The sequence below is a fragment of the Oncorhynchus tshawytscha genome, linkage group LG33 (genome assembly GCF_018296145.1).
Source record: "Oncorhynchus tshawytscha isolate Ot180627B linkage group LG33, Otsh_v2.0, whole genome shotgun sequence".
Classification (NCBI taxonomy): domain Eukaryota; kingdom Metazoa; phylum Chordata; class Actinopteri; order Salmoniformes; family Salmonidae; genus Oncorhynchus; species Oncorhynchus tshawytscha.
This window is the reverse complement of record NC_056461.1, coordinates 15,868,242-15,889,044: the sequence shown is the minus strand read 5'-3', so window position 1 is coordinate 15,889,044 and position 20,803 is coordinate 15,868,242. Positions and strand designations below refer to the sequence as shown.

General features: G+C 42.7%; 1 protein-coding gene across 1 annotated transcript; it reads right to left on the bottom strand.

The window, feature by feature from the left end:
* Positions 1–2,076: 2,076 nt before the first annotated feature.
* Positions 2,077–13,908, bottom strand: LOC112230895 (protein phosphatase 1 regulatory subunit 26). Its single transcript, XM_024397259.2, has 5 exons — positions 13,745–13,908; positions 7,119–10,861; positions 2,892–3,012; positions 2,606–2,658; positions 2,077–2,355 (listed from the first exon to the last, which is right to left on the bottom strand). Exons 2-5 carry the CDS (start codon positions 10,829–10,831, stop codon positions 2,331–2,333), a joined length of 3,912 nt encoding a protein of 1,303 aa, XP_024253027.2. The 5' UTR covers positions 10,832–10,861; positions 13,745–13,908; the 3' UTR covers positions 2,077–2,330.
* Positions 13,909–20,803: the final 6,895 nt, after the last annotated feature.

Below are 20,803 nucleotides of genomic sequence, written 5' to 3'. Positions count from 1 at the left end.
GCAAAGGAGCAAGATAAATAAATAACTACAGTATGGGGATGAGGGTAGTTGGATGGGCTGTCTACAGATGGGCTATGTACAGGTGCAGTGATCTCTGAGCTGTTCTGACAGCTGGTGCTTAAAGCTAGTGAGGGAGATATGGGTCTCCAGCTTCAGTGATTTTTGCAGTTCATTCCAGTCATTGGCAGCAGAGAACTGGAAGGAAAGGCGGACAAATGAGGAATTGGCTTTGGGGGTGACCAGTGAGATATACCTGCTGGAGCGCGTGCTACGGGTGGGTGCTGCTATGGTGAGCAGTGAGATGAGATAAGGCGGGGCTTTACCTAGCAGAGACTTGTAGATGACCTGGAGCCATTGGGTTTGGCGACAAGTATGAAGCGATGGCCAGCCAACGATAGCGTACAGGTCGCAGTGATGGGTGATATATGGGGCTTTGGTGACAAAACGGATGGCACTGTGATAGTCTGCATCCAATTTGTTGAGTAGAGTGCTGGAGGCTATTTTATAGATGACATCGCCGAAGTCAAGGATCGGTAGGATGGTCAGTTTTACGAGGGTATGTTTGGCAGCATGAGTGAAGGATGCTTTGTTGCGAAATAGGAAGCCGACTCACTCTACTTCTAGACTAGTTGAACGCCAATGCCATCCTCCTCTTTCATGTTGGCAAAACGGTCTCTGTCATACAGTACACTTTTAGTTTTTGTTGTCATAGGCTACGAAGCTAAAATGCTTGCTAGCCTAACTTCTATAATTAATCAGCTATGTTAACTAGCTAGTTATGTGAGTCTACATCTATGCTACATATTGAACTTCAATCGTCTCAAGCCAATATTAATCCATGGTTAGATCAGAATCGCCATCATAATAATTTTCCTGTACAGATAATTAAGTCAAAACCTCAAAACCACAAGTCGAAATCCACACTCCATCGATGGCTTAGAAAAGGGTTGATTTAGCAAGCTAGCTACTGCAGGACATCAACACAAGCAGACCAGAAACAGACACGTTTTTGACGGATGTGATTTGATTGTTGTGAAGCCAAATCCATACCGGCCTCCCTTGGGGGGATGCTGCAGCAGGACAACCCACAGTTGAGCTCAGCTGAAAGCTGATTGGCTAATTATTTTATATAAACTATTTTATCAATCGGAGGCCAAACGCTTGTTCAATCAATGAAATGCTACGGCGGCAACATGTCATACTTTTTTAGTCCAGATAGCATCAGATAAATGGGCTACACACACTGAGACAGAGGGGCGCAGTTTCCTTTCCTCTACACTATTATTCAACAATGTAGAAAATATTACAAATAAAGAGTTGTGCCCAAACTTTTGACTGGTACTGTATATATTTTGTTAATTAGTCTAATATTTGGGGAAGCCTGGCTTTCCTTGACATCCATGAATATACACCACTGGGGATGCGACACCATTCATCCACAAGAAATCCCATCCACTTGATATTTTGTTGATGGTGGTGGAAAATGCTGTCTCAGATGCTGCTCCAGAACCTCCCGTAAGTGTCCAATTGGGTTGAGATCTGGTGACTGACATACATTTGTTTTACTATACTTTGAGGACCAACAATTGATTCCCATTAAAAATGATTTCCCCTAACCTTAACCCCAAACCCAAACCCTAAGCCTAAAGTAGCTGTTTTCCTTGTGAGGCCCTGCAAAATGTCCTCACTTGTCAGGATCTTCCTTGGTGTACAATTGTGGGGACTTCTGGTACTCAGCAGTATAGTAAAATACACATACTTTAAACCCCCTATGCTCCTTTGAGACCCCTCGTTCAAAGTCATTGAGATCTCTTGTTCTAGCCATGCATTTTTATACATGACCCTAAGCATGATGTATATTAATATGCTTAATTAACTCAGGAACCACACCTGTGTCAAAGCACCTGCATTCAATATACTTGGTGGCTCTCATTTACTCAAGTGTTTCCTTTACTTTGACAGTTACCTGTACATTCCTCTTTCTTGTCAAATTCTAGCCAGATTTTCTGGATCTGTTGATTTCATAACCTTGTTTTTACCAAAAGTGTCAAGAAATTATATGTCAACATTAATATGAACATGATGTAGAAGAAAATTTATTGACATTTAAAACATTCAACAACTCTCAAATATTGAAGATCAATGGCCTAATCAAAATAGCCTACTATGCAAATACGAAACAAATATGAATAATACAAATATTGTTGAACAAACCAACAAAGAGCTGAAGTGCAATTTCAACACAACTAACATACTTCCCAATCAAACAATTCAACCAACAATAACAGTTCAACATTTCAATATTTGATAATAATTCTTGAAGATGTGCTTCACTTCCAAGTTGATTCATTTTTCCTGCAAAGCAGAATCCTTTATCATTACACTAATTTTTTCTCTCTGCATTGTTGGGAAATGCCCATAAGTAATCATTTCACTGTTAGTCTACCTGTTGTTAACGAAGCAGGTGACAAATAACATTTGATTGGACTCAAGGAACCCCTTAGATTCTAATCATGTAATTTCCTACTCCTTTATTTATCTCCTTATTGTACTATCGTGTTATCAACTATGGTAAATATGACAAGATGAGACTGACAAAATGTACCTGGATAGTGGTAGAAATTGGAGCACTCTCTTGACAGGTTTTTTAATCTTGGTCTAATGAAAAAAAGCAACCGAAAGATTCCATTGTCAACAAACCAAGCCAACAAACCCCAATGCATCACAAACCTATTCCAGATAAATCAGAACACACACTAAAGCCCCTTGCACAATGCCCATGCAATACCCAACACATAGACACACCTAGCCAACTCAGTTTCTGTTGGTGTTTGTTTGGCATTGTATGGGCAGTGTGCAACAGGCTTAACTGTTCCTGTATGTCACTGTACCTTTGGCTGCTTTACAGCGACTGCTTTATACGTCAATCCTCTCCTCTTGCTCCTCTCCTCTGTGTTCAGTGCTATGTAAGGGCTGAGGTTGACACCAGGGTCAATGGCGCTGGATAGAGACCTGGGGCAAGGTAGGGGAAGTAGCATCAGTGCATGTTTAAGACTGGCTACATTGCAGCCGGCAACAGCAGACTGACTGACCTACACATCACCCTACTACATCTTCAATGACTACTCATTATAATTTGGAGATCAGACAATCTGCTCAAGAATAATCGAACACAGCCTAATTTCCATACTCCTTAAAACAGTGACTGCTTATGCACTACACGTTATGAAAAGTATGATCATATCATTCTCAATCTCAACATTAGAGAAATCGAAATAGTCAGGCCTCAGAACAGAATTGCATGCGGTTTGCCAGAGGGAAATGATAAGAGATCAAGCAGAGACCTTGGAGTTTCTCAATCATGTCTTCCAATCGGTCTGTCTGATAAAAATGTTTCTGGGCCCAAGGTACTGCTGTACTAATCACTGCTGAGTAACTTTGATTTGATACGATAATGAAAGGAGAAGTAGGAGGAGACTGAGGCCTTTAACATTAGCTAAATGAGTCATGTACATGGACAATATAGCAAGGGTTACATACAGTGCCTTCAGAAAGTATTCGCAACCCCTTGACTTTTTCCAAATTTGGTTGTGTTACAGCCCTTATTTAAAATGGTTTACATTGATATTGTCTGTCACTGGCCTACACACAATGCCCCATAATGTCAAAGTGGAATTATGTTTTAGTGTCTACACAGTAACTAAAATTAAAAAGCTGAAATGTCTTGGGTCAATAGGTATTCAACCCCTTTGATATCGCAAGCCTAAATAAGTTCAGGAGTAAAAATGTGCTTAACAAGTCACATAATAAGATGCATGGACTCACTCTGTATGCAATAATAGTGTTTAACATGATTTTTGAGTTACTACCTCATCTCTGTACCCCACACATAAAATGATCTGTAAGGTCCCTCAGTCAAGCAGTGAATTTCAAACAGAGATTCAATCACAAACACCAGCAAGCTTTTCCTATGCCTCGCAAAGAAGGGCACCTAGTGGTAGCTGGGTAAATAAAGCAGACATTGAATTGATCCCTTCGAGCATGGTGAAGTTATTAATTACACTTTGAATGGTATATCAAAACACCCAGTCATTACAAGTGTCCTTCCTAACTCAGTTGCCAGAGTGGAAGGAAACTACTCAAGGATTTCACCATGAGGTCAATGGTGACTTTAAAAAAGTTATGGCGTTTAATGGCTGTGATCGGAAAAACTGAGGACGGATCAACAACATTGTAGTTACTCCACAATACTAACCTAATTGATAGATTGAAAAGAAGGAAGCCTGTACCGAATAAAAATATTCCAAAACATGCATCCTGTTTGCAACAAGGCACTAAATTAATACAGAAACAAATGGGGCAAAGCAATTAACTTTTTGTCCTGAATATAAAATGTTGTTTGGGGCAAATCCAATACAACACATTACTGATTACCACTCCATATTTTCAAACATACTGGTGGCTGTATCATGTTATGGGTATGCTTGCAATTGTTAAGGACTGTGGAGTTACAGGACACAAAAAAAAACAGAATGGAGCTAAGAACAGGCAAAATCCCAGAGGAAAACCTGCTTGAGTCTGCTTTCCACCAGACACTGGGAGATGAATTCCCCTTTCAGCAGGACAATAACCTAAAACATAAGGCCAAATCTACACTCAAGTTGCTTACCAAGAAGACAGTGTTACTGAGTGACCGTGTTAGTTTTGACTTTAATCTGCTTGACAATCTATGGCAAGACCTGCAAATGGTTGTCTAGTAATGATCAACCACCAATTTGACTGAGGTTGAAGAATTTTGAAAAGAATAAATGGGCAAATATTGCACAATCCTGGTGTGGAAAGCTCTTAGACTTAAGACGTCAGCATGCTTCAGTTCGGGTGGTGCCTAACCGAACGGAACGAGTCTGCTCGCATACTCCCTTTAAAGACCTTTGCTTGTATAATGAGAAAAAAGTGGCAATAGTACTGTTTGTCGATTTTGAGAAGCGGTAAACAGTACACACTTCCTCAAAATAGTATGTATTAATCTAAGATAACTCAAGAAATCTGTCATTACTTTCAACGTTTTTGCCCAGGAGATTTTAAGTTGCGCAATTGTACATCTAAAATGTTTGGTGCAGGACCGTAGACTTCAGCTCCAAACTTTGTCTTGCCTCCACCCAAAAAAAATGGTGGGCTTGAACAGCCCCCCCCCAAAAAACTCACCAAAACAAAAAAAGTCACAAAATGTCATCATAATATATGCATGAATTCTTCCGAACTGTTTTGGCTGGGAAGCCTTTACCCAGGAAGACTCACAGCTGTAATCGCTGCCAAAGGTGCTTCGACAAAGTATTGACTCAGGAGTGTAAATACTTAAGTGATATTTCAATAAATTTGCAAAAATGTCTAAAACCATTATGGGGTATTTTGTGTTTGAATTCAGGCTGTAACACAACATGTGGAATAAGTCACAGGGTATGAATACTTTCTGAAGGCACTGTAGATATGGCTGTTTAACAGCAATCCACATTCCTTGAGGGGCAAGTGTCCTGAGGAGTAACAGCTGGTAGGTACATCTTGAAGAGCTCTTCTGTGATGTATGCATGGTCCATCTCAGTTGAGCAATAATCAAGTTATGATTCTTATATTGTTGAGGCTACATTTTAATTTTAAACTATATAAAATAAATACCATATGATTGTGAACCAATGAGAAAATGTCAAAAGACAATTACATGCACACACTCATATTGACCATATCAAGCTTGAATTGTTAAATCAGATAGAGGCACCACTGTTGTTGAAATTCACTCTTTATTATACAGTTGCACTTTAAAGATACAGTCAAAGTATCCTTCCTCTGACAGGGAAAACCGGTGAAAGTTCAATTTTTGCAAAATATTTATGAAAACTGGCGATGCACAGCATGTTCAGTAAGTATTTTTTCCTCCTTTTTTCCCCATAAACAAAAATAAATAACATTCTTTTCACATATGAAAATTCAAGAAAACTACTGGAACATAAAACAAGCAAACAAAGAAAGAAAAAGAAAAAATGAAAACACCAATGTCAAGTGGAGAAATCCAAAGAGCCCGATGAGTTTGTGTGTGCTGTTGACAGCTTGTGAGCAGGAGATGAACCATTGATATGGGCAATGTGCCTATGATTGTAAAGAGGACAATCGCTTCATCATAGGCCACAAATTCAGAAAGCATTTGTATATTTTCAGACACAAAACAGAGCAAACATACAAAAAGCAGGTGTAAAAACCGCATCTGAACGGGTGTTAGTCGCTTTTGCTAATTTAACCGCTGCTGACAGGATCCTTCAGAACAGAAACGTAGCTTATGGTAAGGGCTTGTTATGAGAATGATACTTTTTGTTTCCGTGCGTTTGTGTCATTAAAATGGGGAAGACTGTTAGAATGCACAGGGAAGATTTTAGTCTATTAAAACATTACAAAGAGGGAAAGGGAACACAGACACGGGAATATTAGGCTAGTTGAATGCAGAGTATGAAGTATTTGCATTATAAAAAGGAGTCCCTTAAGCCATTCATCCATGGAGCTACAAAACACTTCTACCTCACTGCTCCCTGTTAAAATTGTCTTTATAATTCTGTATTTGACCTAACATTTTATAGTACTAGTGTAGTATTTTAGTGGTTAGGTTTATATATTTGATAGGGTTTGAAAGTTTTTTTTAAATGTCAAGGGAGACAAAAATAAACAGTTCCTGTATTAAATGACCAGACACACACAGCTGTGCATTGGTGGTATGAGCCTTCATGCACGGGGCTCGTTGTTTCAGGGTGGTGATTGATATTGCTTTTAAGAGCTTGAATGAAGAAAATGGAATCTCACAGAACAAATGAAAAAAAAAAAAAGTAGGTTTGTCTTAAATCCTTGATGACATTGTGTTATAGTATTTTAAATAGATGTATAAAATGTACAAACATATAAAAATAAGCTTTGCACTATGCTCATTTTGTGTATCAACAAACAAACTATCCCTTGGAACCGTCAAATGAACGAATGCACATGATTTCCACTAGGAAGGAGGGCACACGCAATAGGTAAACAAAAAAAGGCTATGTGATGCTACTATGTGAAGTTACAAGGAAAAAGCCTGAACTTACAAAGTAGGAAAGCCCTGCTTCTTCTCTGGGCTCGTCCTCTCGTCTGACTCGCTGACATCGGTCTCATCTACATACTCCTCCTCTCCTTGACTTTCTATCTGCTCTCCTCCTCTCTCCTCTGGCTTTCTGCCCTCCCTTTCTTTTTCCTTCTCTCCTGCTGGCAAGTCACCTCTCCTTTCCTTCTTTCCCTCAATCACTGTCACCTCCCTGCTCCTGACTTGTACATGATTGGTCTTGTTCTCAGACAGTTCGACAAACGTGGTCTGGTTCTTGGCCACGTGTACCACGCTGCTCTCCGACGGCCCTGGGGTCAGGGTTGGAGGTTGACCCCAGCGGCTGACCGGCCCTGACCCATGACCCTGGAGGAAGTACCTCCCGGACGGCCCCGTCTCCACAGGTCTCCTGGTTAGGCTTGGGAACGGAGAGCTGAAGACGACGGCTGTCTCTGAGGATGAGGGGCAGTGGAAAGGAACCAGTGGTGATTTGATGATCCTCCCAATCCGTACAACATCAGGACAGGTGGAGACAGGTGTGTTCAATGCAGGTGCAGGCTCAGCTCTCCTTCTATGTTGATAGATACTGGCTGGTACTCCACACTGATACGCATGTGTGGTGGCTGTCTTCTCACCAAAACTAGGTGAGCTGTACTGGAATGGGTTCCGGTTATGGATCTTCTCTTTTGTCTCAGTGGGGGGGAACGCTTGGCTCTTAAGCCACTGCTCTGAGTCAGTCCTGGGCAAGTGGGTGCTGGGGCTTGGAAATGACCTGTGGCTGTGACCCCTTGCCATCTCTGAGCTGGCATACTGGTGGGCATTACCGCTTCCTGAACCCGAACTCCTCTTGTCAGCTCTGGCAGCCCCAGCGCCATCAGCAGGCTCCAGGGCTGTAGGATAGGAGCTGGGGGTGAGGGCTGAAAGGAGGCACGATCCCCTGGCTGTTCCTAGGATGGAGGTGGGGTTTCCTGGGGGTGTGTTGGGAAAGACTCCTCTGTCCAGAACTCCTCTCTGCTCAGAACTGCTCTGACGAGGCGGGTCAGGGAATTGGGTAACATCCATTCTTGGAATATCAGCCAGCTGATTTTCCATCTTGCTGCTTTTCTCTGAGAGAGGGATTGTAGTTTTGCCCTTGCCGTTCCCAATCTCCTTTCCTTCTCCCGTGTTCCCTGCGGTAGTAGAAACTTTAGCCTTTTCCGCCAGGAACTTTCTGATCTCCTGTTCAATGCTGTCGTCGCTGTCCACTGAACTACTATCTTCCTTTATCTGAAACACCCCTGGGTCATTAACTCCCGACAAGCATTCTACACATTTTGTCCCTTCAGACCGGTCTGTCTCATATGCCTGGTTAAGGGGCTCTTTCTTCTTATTGCTCTGTGGATGCTTTGACACATTCTTACTCACTTTGCACTTCTCTCTGTTGTCATTGCCACTTTGGGCTGTAGTAGTAGTAGTGACTTTAAGGGTCGTTTTCAAAAGACTGCTGGTCTTGGGCTCAGACTCCGTTCTGAGCTTCTTTAGCGGTGATGCTGTTTTTCTAGACAAATAATCATCATCCTTGAGGCCCTTCCTTGACTTCAACTTCATATCTCTAGTCTTCTTTTTCAACTTCTTCTTGGTCTTGAGCAAATCTTTTATTGCAGTGTCCAGGTCTTCGTCACTGTCCAGTGAGCTACTCTTCTCTCCACTCTGTTCCCTCCTCCTCTCTGAGCCCTTCACTGATTTCAGTGGGGCTTTCTTCAGGGACGACAAGCATGAGCCTGACCCTCTGTCATGCTCAGTCAAGGGTTTTGTGACGGCCTCTTCTTTCATTCCGAGATCAGTCTCTCGTTCCTCCTTGGAACCGTTCCTGCTGCCGCCTTCCTCTTTGCACTTTCTTCTCTGCGTCAAAGACAGCCTCAGTGTTTTCTTCTGGGCCAGACTCAGTTTGGCGTTTTTCTCTGGTTCAGTCGTAGTGTTAGTTCCACCCTGACTTGTAGTACCAACAGCTGAACCAGGCAACAGTTTGTGCATTTGGGCCTTCTGCTCGAGAAACTTCCGGATTTCCTGTTCGATCCCCTCCTCACTGTCAACGGAGCTCTCATCATCACTTTTATTATTATCATCATCATCAGGACAGTTTGTGGAGATGAAGAGGGAAGTGGTGGACTCTGTGGAACTGCTGTTGATATTGATAAGGTCCGCTGCGTTAGGGTTAAAGGCCTCTGGAATTTTAATGACAGCTTTAGAGATGTCCAGAATGGCTTCAGCACACATCAGCTCAGCTGTGGTGGTAGTGATGGTGTTCACCTTCAGGGTGGCTGGGCCTGGGGTGGTGTGCTGCTCCTGCTCCCTCTCTCGCAGGGGCTCCACATGAGTCAACAGGAGGAGGCCGTTCCCCTGGGGACAGCTAGCTGCTAATCTCGTCTTGATAAGAGAGAGCGAGGAACCTGGAGTTTGGGAGGGTAGATAGGATTTTACATCCCTAGTCTCAGGTTTCTTTTTTTTATTTTTAGACAGTTTGTGTTTTTTCATGTCCCCTGCTGGAGAGCTGATGCTCTCTGGACAGTACAGGGAAGCGGCTGCTTTACTGACTTGCTTATGTTTAGGGGGTAGAGATAGAGAGAGTTTGGGGACACTCTTTTTCTCTTTCTGCTTCTCCAGCTGGTAGTGGCGGATAGCCTCCTCAATTCCGTCATCGCTGCTGCTGGAGTCGGACTCCTCTTTGAGGAGAAGAAGGGGCTTGGAGGACTGTCTGCCTCCTCCTTCATGTCTCTCTCTTTTCTTCTCCTGCTGGTAGCGTTGAATAGCCTCCTCTATACCATCATCACTACTGCTGTCACTGTCAGACAAGTGTTCCTCCACTGCTTTCACCAAGGGACACTTCAGTTTGCCAGAAAGAGGGTTCGAAATAGAGGGGCCTCTCTTCCGTTCGAAAGAGGACAGTTTTTGGACCACCGCTGCTTTGCTTGTTGTGCCCAATTTCTTAAAGGGATTCTCTTTGCAGGTGGGTGTCTTACTTTTTACACGTTTTTTCATGGCTGGGGGTGTGGTGTCCTGCGTTTCTGTTTTGACACTTTTCGGGACCTGGTTGCTGGCAGTTAAAACCTTATTGCTGTCAGATTGTGGTTTGGGAGGTTCTGGAACGGTTGGAGGAGGCTCCCTCCGCGGCATCTTGGGTGGCTGTAGAATATTAGTGGATGGCTCTGGCTCGGCCTTGCGTTTGTGGTCGTCCTTTTCCTTCAGGTACTCCTGTATGGCCTCCTCGATCCCTCTATCCACAGAGTCATCGCTGTCAGAACTCTGGCTCTCCGAATCAACATTTGAGGAAACTTCTGGCACTGCCAGCAAGTTATTAATGTGAGTGGCAGGAAGAGGTCCTCTGAATTTGGGCCCCACCACCACAGGAAGCCCCCTCCGGGCCTTGAAGCCCTGGGAGCCGCGGGCTCCGACATCCTGTCCTGGTTGTCCTGACAGCACCTGGTTCCCCTCAGTCTCATTGCCCATGTCGAGTGAGGAATGGGTGCTCCTTAGGCTCTCTATGATCATCTGGACCTTCTCTGGGATGGGTGTTCCAGTGGTGGACAAGTCGCTGTCAGAGTCATTGAAGCAGATGGGCAGACCGCTAAAGCCTCCGGCTGGACCGCCGCACGATGACTTCCATTCTGTGTGAATAGCCGCAACTGGAGGCACATTCATCAAGTACATTCTAGTGTGGTGCTGGGGTGGGTGGGAGCACATCTGCCTCTGACAATACTCACATTTTTACATCTGAAACAAAAGAGAGAAACGAGAGGGGCTCAAAATACAGCTTATGGTATGCATATCATACAACATTCTTTATATACAGTTGAGGTCAGAAGTTTACATACACCTTAGCCAAATACATTTAAAACACAGTTTCACAATTCCTTACATTTAATCCTAGTAAGAATGTCCTGTCTTTAGGTCAGTTAGGATCACCACTTTATTTTAAGCATGTGAAATGTCAGAATAATAGTAGAGAAAATGATTTATTTCAGCTTTTATTTCTTTCATCACAGTCCCAGTGGGTCAGAAGTTTACATACACTCAATTAGTATTTGGTAGCATTGCCTTTACATTGTTTAACTTGGGTCAAACGTTTTGGGTAGCCTTCCACAAGCTTCCCACAATGAGTTGGAAGTGGGTGAATTTTGGCCCATTCCTCCTGACAGAGCTGGTGTAACTGAGTCAGGATTGTAGGCCTCCTTGCTCACACATGCTTTTTCATATCTGCCCACAAATGTTCTAAGGGATTGAGGTCAGGACTTTGTGAAGGCCATTCCAATATCTTGACTTTGTTTTCCTTAAGCCATTTTGCCACAACTTTGGAAGTATGCTTGGGGTTATTGTCCATTTGGAAGACCCATTTGCGACCAAGCTTTAAACTTCCTGACTGATATCTTGAGATGTTGCTTCAATATATCCACATAATTTTCCTGACGCCATCTATTTTGTGAAGTGCACCAGTCCCTCCTGTAGCAAAGCACCACCACAACATTAAGCTGCCACCCCCTTGCTTCACAGTTGGGATGGTGTTCTCCGACTTGCAATCCTCCCCCTTTTTCCTCCAAACATAACGATGGTCATTATGGCCAAACAGTTCTATTTTTGTTTCATCAGACCAGAGGACATTTCTCCAAAAAGTATGAACTTCATCCCGATGTGCAGTTGCAAACCGTAGTCTGGCTTTTTTATGGCGGTTTTGGAGCAGTGGCTTCTTCCTTGCTGAGCGGCCTTTCAGGTTATGTCGATATAGGACTCATTTTACTGTGGATATAGATATTTTCTACCCGTTTCCTCCAGCATCTTCACAAGGTCCTTTGCTGTTCTTCTGGGATTGATTTGCACTTGTCGCACCAAAGTACATTCATCTCAAGGACGCGAACGCGTCTCCTTCCTGAGCGGTATGACGGCTGCGTGGTCCCATTGTGTTTATACTTGCGTACTATTGTTTGTGCAGATGAACGTGGTACCTTCAGGCGTTTGGAAATTGCTCCCAAGGATGAACCAGACTTGTGGAGGTCTACAATTTTTTTCCTGAGGTATTGGCTGATTTCTTTTGATATGCCCATGATGTCAAGCAAAGAGGCACGGAGTTTGAAGGTAGGCCTTGACATACATCCACAGGTACACCTCCAATTGACTCAAATGATGTGAATTAGCCTATCAGAAGCTTCTAAAGCCATGACATTATTTTCTGGAATTTTCCAAGCGGTTTAAAGTCACAGTCAACTTAGTGTATGTAAACTTCTGACCCACTGGAATTGGGATAGTGAATAATAAGTGGAATAATCTGTCTGTAAACAACTGTTGGAAAAATGACTTGTGTCATGCACAAAGTAGATGTCCTAACCGACCAAACTATAGTTTGTTAACAAGACATTTGTGGAGTGGTTGAAAAACAAGTTTTAATGACTCTGTGTAACCTTCCGACTTCAACTGTATATTGTTCAGATAGCCTATAGCTTACAGTGACTATCATTGTATTTTGACTATGGACCTATAAAAAGGACTACATCACATTAATGCTGAAATGCTCCTTTATTGAATATCATGATTATTACAATGATTTTTAGAGCTACAGCAATGCAGTAAGGGCATAGGCCTAAATTGGCAAAAAAAAAACACCCCAATCTGCCAGAATATGAATTGCTTATAATTGAACTCAACCAATTAGTTATTCTACAGAGACTATGGCATGCACAAATACACTGCATTAAACTAGCAGCAGGTGGAGGGGCGGTAATGTGTAGCGCGATACTCAAACCCGCCATACTGTATCTCCCACTGTCTGAAGCCTACCAATGAATGATAAACAACGTTGCCGACTTCCAAGGCTGCAGTAAACCGCCGAGGAAGGGCCGCAAGCTCGGAGAAGACCAAGCCTAGGCTACTGTTTAATTAAATAACACTTCACAAAAACGCCAATATCATGGGATACACGAATAGAACTGGGATATATGAGTCAATGTACAGCCAGTGAATGACGGTAGAAAGTCAAAATAGACGACAATCTGTCCAAATTGTGATGGCCATCATCATACATAATTTAACACGACTTCACACTGGATCCAAAAATTATTTGTTAAAATTTAACTTTACCTGAGACAACATTAACTTAGTCTGCATAAGGCTATACCTGATAAATAGGACGGTTTTCTTTCCAACAAAATCATTCACGTACGTCGAGGGCATTCTCTCCGTACCTCAATACATCGGTTGTCGCAACGCCACCCCCGGCAGTCCCCGTATCCCTCTAGCGGCCCAGGCTGCACTTATGGCCGGTGTGTATCACTAGGAGACACCGCAGACCAACCAATGTTCCTTCGCTACACGGCCACTGATCTTCCAAACCTTCACTTTACGTTGTCATCTTCTCAACGGACACGGGTTACTCGACAATATGGTTCTCACTAACAACGATATTCATTTAAAAATGTATAAAACAGGCGGGATTGGGAAATCTCATTGAACCTATGCGTTGTCTTGAGAAATAAGATACTTGCGGGCCTCTTCTAAACAACCGGCATTTTTCTGCGAAGAAAACCTTTGTATTGTGCTCCTCAACAACCTCTGTAGTCACACGGAACTGTCGTTGTCGGCACAAGATATATCAGGACATCAACTTACCTGGTTATGGTTGAATCGCTCATACGCGTTAAATGTCCACCAGTTTCGCTGGTTTTCCTAGTAGCTATTAGCTAATTCTATAGATTTCAGCAGTATTCACACACAGAACTGACACAAGCAAACAGTGCACGGTCTCTAGCACCCCTTCCTCTCCACCTCCGTCAGCTTTTTATTTTAAAGGAACAGTAAAGGAATATAGCCTAACTCTCAAAGTTGACCAATGACCGTAAGGACTATGTTAGCTTATGTAACAGCTCCTCTTGATATTACACTACAAAACATTTTTTATTCAGATTTAATTGATATGGACAGATATATGAGACATTAAACAGGGAGGCCTAATTTAATTATAGTATGATTTTACAAATGATATCCACAGAGGGGTTGGCTGTTTAGCATGCACAACTTATGGTGTAAAATGTATGGCGTTGGCTTGGGTTGTTGACAACGTGTATGCTATATTTTGTCTCCCAATGCTTATTGAAAACATAAATAAATTGGCACGATGAGCACTTGTTGACTCTCAAATACATCGTTAAAGTTGTTGGTTATCTAGCTAAAAAATGTTTTGCCATATTAGCATAGACTTGACATCAGTCAAAACACCTCAAAACAAGACATGGTAGATATCAATAACAAGATAAAACGGTCTGAAACGAGCCACCTACGATTCCCCACATTGCAGATTTTTGTAATTGTTGCTACCTGCTGCTATCATGCAGAATCACAACAACAACACGCTGACTTCTGCCCCATGGATGAGTGCACGATGTACTTACATTTTAAGAAATATTGTGGCTAATTATATTTTGTAATAATTACACCTTCTTCAATGTGAAAAGCACATCACAACACCTCAAGATAAAAAGTAAATAATCATAATAGTATGATAAATTGATTCCACTTTTATTCCGACAAAGCTGCAGGGTCAAACATTATACAATTATACATTCAGTGCAATTCAAAGTAGTAATAGTAGCCTAATAGAAAGTAATGGTCAATCCTTGATGTTTATAATTCATAAAAAAATGGAAATATGTAATGTCTATTATGTTCCATGCATTTACTCTAGGTTGTTGAAGGTACAGTAGGTAGATGAATACTACATTACTCATCTCATATGTATATACTGTACTCTATACCATCTACTGCATCTTGCCATCTTGATGTAATGTATCACTAGCCACTTTAAACAATGCCACTTTATATAATGTTTTCATACCCTACATTACTCATCTCATATGTATACACGGCACTCTATACCATCTACTGCATCTTGCCTATGCCGTTCGGGCATTACTCATCCATATATTTTTATGTACATATTCGTATTCATTCCTTTACACTTGTGTGTATAAGGTAGTTGTTGTGAAATTGTTAGGTTATATTACTTGTTAGATATTACTGCATGGTCAGAACTAGAAGCACAAGCATTTCGCTAGACTCACGTTTAACATCTGATAACCATGTGTATGTGACAAATACATTTGATTTGATTAGATTTTTATACTATACATATTTTGTATCTGCAGTTGTTTCAAATGCCACAAGATGGTGCTATATGCAAACATAAAACATATCTTATTTTCTTCTCATCCGCTCCCCTCTCCTCCCCTCTCCTCACCTCTCCCCTTCCTCTCTTTTCTCAACCTCTTCTCACCCCTCTCTCTTTCTCTCTCTCCTCCAGCTCTTCTCAGTTCCCTCTCTTCCCACCTTTCCTCATATCGCCTCTGTTTTTCTTACTCCATTTTCTCACCACGCTCACTTCCTCAGGTGCAGTTTCACCTCTGGTTCAAAATACTGATTCTTCTAGTCTCCTTTAGCTTCTTTCTGCTATTTCTTAATGTCTGTCTGCTTGTCTTTCTCTCTGGGTGCATCCCAATAATCTCTCCTTCTTTGTGAAGTGAACACTTGTTCACTACTCTGCACACATTTAGAAGTATTTGATTGGTGTAGGCATGGTCTAGACTTGGGGGACTTCCCATACAAATCAAATCAAATTCATTTATATAGCCCTTCGTACATCAGCTGATATCTCAAAGTGCTGTACAGAAACCCAGCCTAAAACCCCAAACAGCAAGCAATGCAGGTGTTGAAGCACGGTGGCTAGGAAAAACTCCCTAGAAAGGCCGAAACCTAGGAAGAAACCTAGAGAGGAACCAGGCTATGAGGGGTGGCCAGTCCTCTTCTGGCTGTGCCGGGTGGAGATTATAACAGAACATGGCCAAGATGTTCAAATATTCATAAATGACCAGCATGGTCAAATAATAGGTCTGGGACAGGTAGCACGTCCGGTGAACAGGTCAGGATTCCATAGCCGCAGGCAGAACAGTTGAAACTGGAGCAGCAGCACGGCCAGGTGGACTGGGGACAGCAAGGAGTCATCATGCCAGGTAGTCCTGAGGCATGGTCCTAGGGCTCAGGTCCTCCGAGAGAGAGAAAAAAAGAGAGAAAGAGAGAATTCGAGAGAGCATACTTAAATTCACACAGGACACTGGATAAGACAGGAGAAGTACTCCAGACATGACAAACTGACCCTAGCCCACCGACACATAAACTACTGCAGCATAAATACTGGAGGCTGAGACAGGAGTGGTCAGGAGACACTGTGGCCCCATCAAATGATACCCCCAGACAGTGCCAAACAGGAAGGATATAACCCCACCCACTTTGCCAAAGCACAGCCCCCACCCCACCAAACATTGTATTGATGCAGTCTTAAATAACAAATGGGTATTCTAATACTAAGGCTCATGAATGTTCAGGAGGATGAGCCTTAGTATTAGAATACCCATTTGTTATTTAAGGCTGCATCAATACAATGTTTGGTAGGCCGTCACATTGGATGTAGCAGTGAAGAGGCAGACATATTTTACAAAAAATCTGCTCTAGTCGAGGCGGTTATTAACAAAAGTGGAAAAATAAATAGGCACCAAACATCCAAACATAGGCTACTACTTACAATATTTACAAAATTATAAACAGGATGAAGAGCAACAAGTCATAGCACGGACTTAATCCAGGCCTCAGTAATGCATTTGACCCATAATGCATTTCACCATGGGATATTCCATTAGGCATAAATTAGCAAGAACATCATTGAATGAAAATATAAATAATAATATAAACTTCAGACAATACACATAAGCTTACATACCAATAGCACACACTTCAATCAAGGTGCTAAACCATGCTTTAAAAAGCTACACATTTCAATGTTTTCCAATCACACTGTCACGCCCTGACCGTAGCTTTTTATGTCTTTAATTTTGAGTTGTTCAGGGTGTGATTTGGGTGGGCATTCTATGTTCTTTTTCTATGTGTTTGTATTTCTTTGTTTTGGCCGGGTATGGTTCTCAATCAGGGACAGCTGTCTATCGTTGTCTCTGATTGAGAACCATACTTAGGTAGCTTTTCCCCACAGGGTTTTTGTGGGTAGTTGTTTTGTGTCTTTCTGCACCAGCCAGACCTGTTTCGGTTTTTGTTCATTTGCATTTTTGTTAATCAGTGTTCAGTTCAAATAATAAAGATGAACACGCTGCACCTTGGTCCTCCACTCCTTACAACCGCCGTTACACACACCTGGAGTAGCATGGTGATGATTTAGTCAAATTTACATTTTTCTCTGCTCTGAATGGGCTCTAGTTAAGGAGTTAAGTTGCTGTGTTTATAAGAATGCAACATACACATCGTTGCAATTTCCATTACTTGTTAGTGTGACACCACAGAAATAATATTTGAGGATAACATGCCACCAGCATTAATTAGTTAATTATTCATTAAATGTATAAATTACATAATGATTAGTTATAAAATGTTTGCTCCTGCGGACTTGTCATTGTTTGTTGACAAGGACGCCCTTGAAAATCCTTGATGGCCGTTAGTGAATTAATGAGTTTGCACATCGAGCGAGAAAACATACATTTATTTTCCTCTCTCGTGGACAGATGACTTTGTTGTAGGTCACTCAGAGACAGATGTGAGAAGGGCTGATTTAGCAAAGTTCCATTTATTTGCCCAAAGTATGCAAAAAAATGGTCAAACACACACACACACACAAAAGTGACCCTTGGCTGGCTGTGAGGACAGTTTAATGTCTGATAAGAGACAAAGTGTCTCTTCATCCCACTGTGTGTGTGTTTCACCCCACGGCCCTCTCCTTATGGCTCCTCTCCCTGCCCCACAGTGTGATATTGATCGTTGGAGAAATACAATTAATTTCTCTCACAGCAGGTTGTCTGTTGTGGCCAACTGTCCTTGAGGCCCCCATTTGACTTATTTTAATAGAATATTACACAGAGAGAGGGAGAGGGAGGAAGAGATAGGCAGGGAGGGAGGGAAGGAAGGAGAGAGTAGGAGAGAGTGAAAAAAAGGGAGAGAGAGAGAGAGAGCGAGAGAGGGAGATATGCCCCCTAAACATGTTACTCTCCAGTGGAAATATTGAGTTGATGGGTTTTGTCCAAAAAAGTCATGATACACTTTGTAGTGTATCCAAGACTTTGTCATCTTCCAAGATGGCGTAACAGTCGGATGTCTGTTTTGTTTGTCTTTTCCCGTCCCGTGTATATATGGTTTTTCTTCGTATATATTTCGTATATATTTTTAATCTCAATTTCCATCTACCGACTGAACATACTCTCCTGCAACTCGCCTCACCCAATGTGGTATGGATCTGCTATTTTTTATACTTTATAACCGGAAACCCTTTCAGAAGCTAGCCAGCTAACACGCTACTAGCTAGCAGTCAGTTAGCCACTGCTAGCGGTCATCACCGTTAACTCGGACACCAGCCAGCCTCAGCCCGTCAATTCCTACCAGTCTGCACAATGCGATATCAACCCAGAGCATATCTGATTGCTTTTTCTCTATAACATCTCCGGATTCCTACCGCAAGCGCTGAACCTTTACTCCAGATTATCGCAGCTAGCTAGCTGCTATCTGAGTGGCTACTCCTGGCTAACGTCTCTGGCCCAAAGCAAGCATCAGTTAGCCTAGGCCCATCTACTGGCTAGCCGAAGAGATCCATCAGACATTTCCTGGGCTTCAGTACCTCTTTTGCCAATTGGCCTGGACCCTTTGCTGCCGACACGGAGCCCCACCGATCCATCACGTCTGGTCTGCTGACATAACCGTGCGAGGGGGTTTCAACAGACTCTTCAGTTGCGACGTCCCCCTGAGGCCGATCTGCTAGCCTGCTAGCCCGGCCTGCTAAATGTCTGAATCGCCGTGCCTCCAGGTCACCTAGCTACTCACTGAACCCTATGATCACTCAACTACACATGCATCTCCCTAATGTCAATATGCCTTGTCTATTGCTGTTTTGGTAAGTGATTTTTCTCTTATTTCACTGTAGAGCCTCCAGCCCTGCTCAATATGACTTAGCTAGCCCATTTGTTCCACGCCCCACACATGCGGTGACCTCACCTGGCTTAAATGGTGCCTCTAGAGACAAAACCTCTCTCATCGTCACTCAATGCCAAGGCTTACCTCCACTGTACTCACATCCTACCATACCCTTGTATGTACATTATGCCTTGAATCTATTCTTCCGCGCCCAGAAATCTGCTCCTTTTACTCTTTGTTCCGAACGCACTAGACGACCAGTTCTTTAAGCCTTTGGTTTCATGCATGTTAACATCAGAGCTTTGGTTTCATGCATGTTAACATCAGAAGCCTCCTCCCTAAGTTTGTTTAATTCACTTCTTTAGCACACTCCGCCAACCCGAATGTCCTAGCCATGTCTGAATCCTGGCTTAGGAAGGACACCAAAAATCCTGAAATTTCCATCCCTAACTATAACATTTTCTGACAAGATAGAACTGCCAAAGGGGCGGAGTTACAATCTACTGCAGCAATAGCCTGCAGAGTTCTGTCATACTATCCAGGTCTGTGCCCAAACAATTCAAGCTTCTAATGTTAAAAATCCACCTTTCCAGAAACAAGTCTCACCGTTGTCATTTGTTATAGACCCCCTTCAGCCCCCAGCTGTGCCCCATCTTCAGACTTCGTACTGTTAGGTGACCTAAACTGGGACATGCTTAACACCCCGGCTGTCCTACAATCTAAGATAGATGCCCTCAATCTCACACAAATTATCATTGAACTTACCAGGTACAACCCTAAATCCGTAAGCATGGGCACCCTCTTAGATATCATCCTGACCAACTTGCCCTCTAAATACACCTCTGCTGTCTTCAACCAGGATCATTCAACTCAGTGATCATTGACTTATTGCCTGCGTGCGTAAAGGATCCGCGGTCAAACGACCACCCCTCATCACTGTCAAACGCACCCTAAAACACTTCAGCGAGCAGGCCTTTCTAATCAACCTGGCCCGGGTGTCCTGGAAGGATTTTGACCTCATCCCATCAGTAGAGGATGCCTGGTTGCTCTTCAAAAGTGCTTTCCTCTATCATTTTAAATAAGCATGCCCCATTTAAAAAATGTAGAACTAAGAACAGATATAGCCCTTGGTTCACCCCAGACTTGACTGCCCTTGGCCAGCACAAAAACATCTTGTGGCGTTGTGCATTAGCACCGAATAGCTCCCACAATATGCCACTTTTCAGGGAAGTCAGGAACCAATATAGTCAGTCAGTTAGGAAAGCTAAGGCTAGCTTTTCAAACAGAAATTTCCTACCTGTATGTAACAGCATTCAGAGGTGGAAGAAGGAGAGGACCAAAGCGCAGCATGGTTAGTGTTCATCTTTTTAATAAACAACTGAACACTTCAAAAATACAGAACAACAAAGTGACAACCAAAACAGTTATATCTGGTGCAGACACACAAAGACTGAAAATAACCACCCACAAAACACAAAGGAAAACAGGCTACCTATATATTGTTTTAAATCAGGGACAATGAATGACAGCTGCCTCTGATTGAGAACCATATCAGGCCAAACACAGAAATAGAAAAACTAACATAGACAACCCACCCAACTCACGCCCTGACCATACTAAAACAAAAGACAAAACAAAGGAACTAAGGTCAGATCGTGACAGTACCCCCGACGCAAAAGGTACGGACTCAGGCCGCAAAACCTAAACCTATAGGCG

What these genes read in the sequence shown, in the direction of transcription:
- LOC112230895 (XM_024397259.2), bottom strand. Translation starts at nt 10,831, where the DNA reads ATGTGCTCCCACCCACCCCAGCACCACACTAGAATGTACTTGATGAAT. An exon ending in TCGCTGTAAAGCAGCCAAAG is followed by an intron (nt 2,659 to 2,891) that starts GTACAGTGACAT and finishes TTTTTTCATTAG; the next exon opens with ACCAAGATTAAAAAACCTGT. An exon ending in CAATTTCTACCACTATCCAG is followed by an intron (nt 2,356 to 2,605) that starts GTACATTTTGTC and finishes TCTGCTTTGCAG; the next exon opens with GAAAAATGAATCAACTTGGA.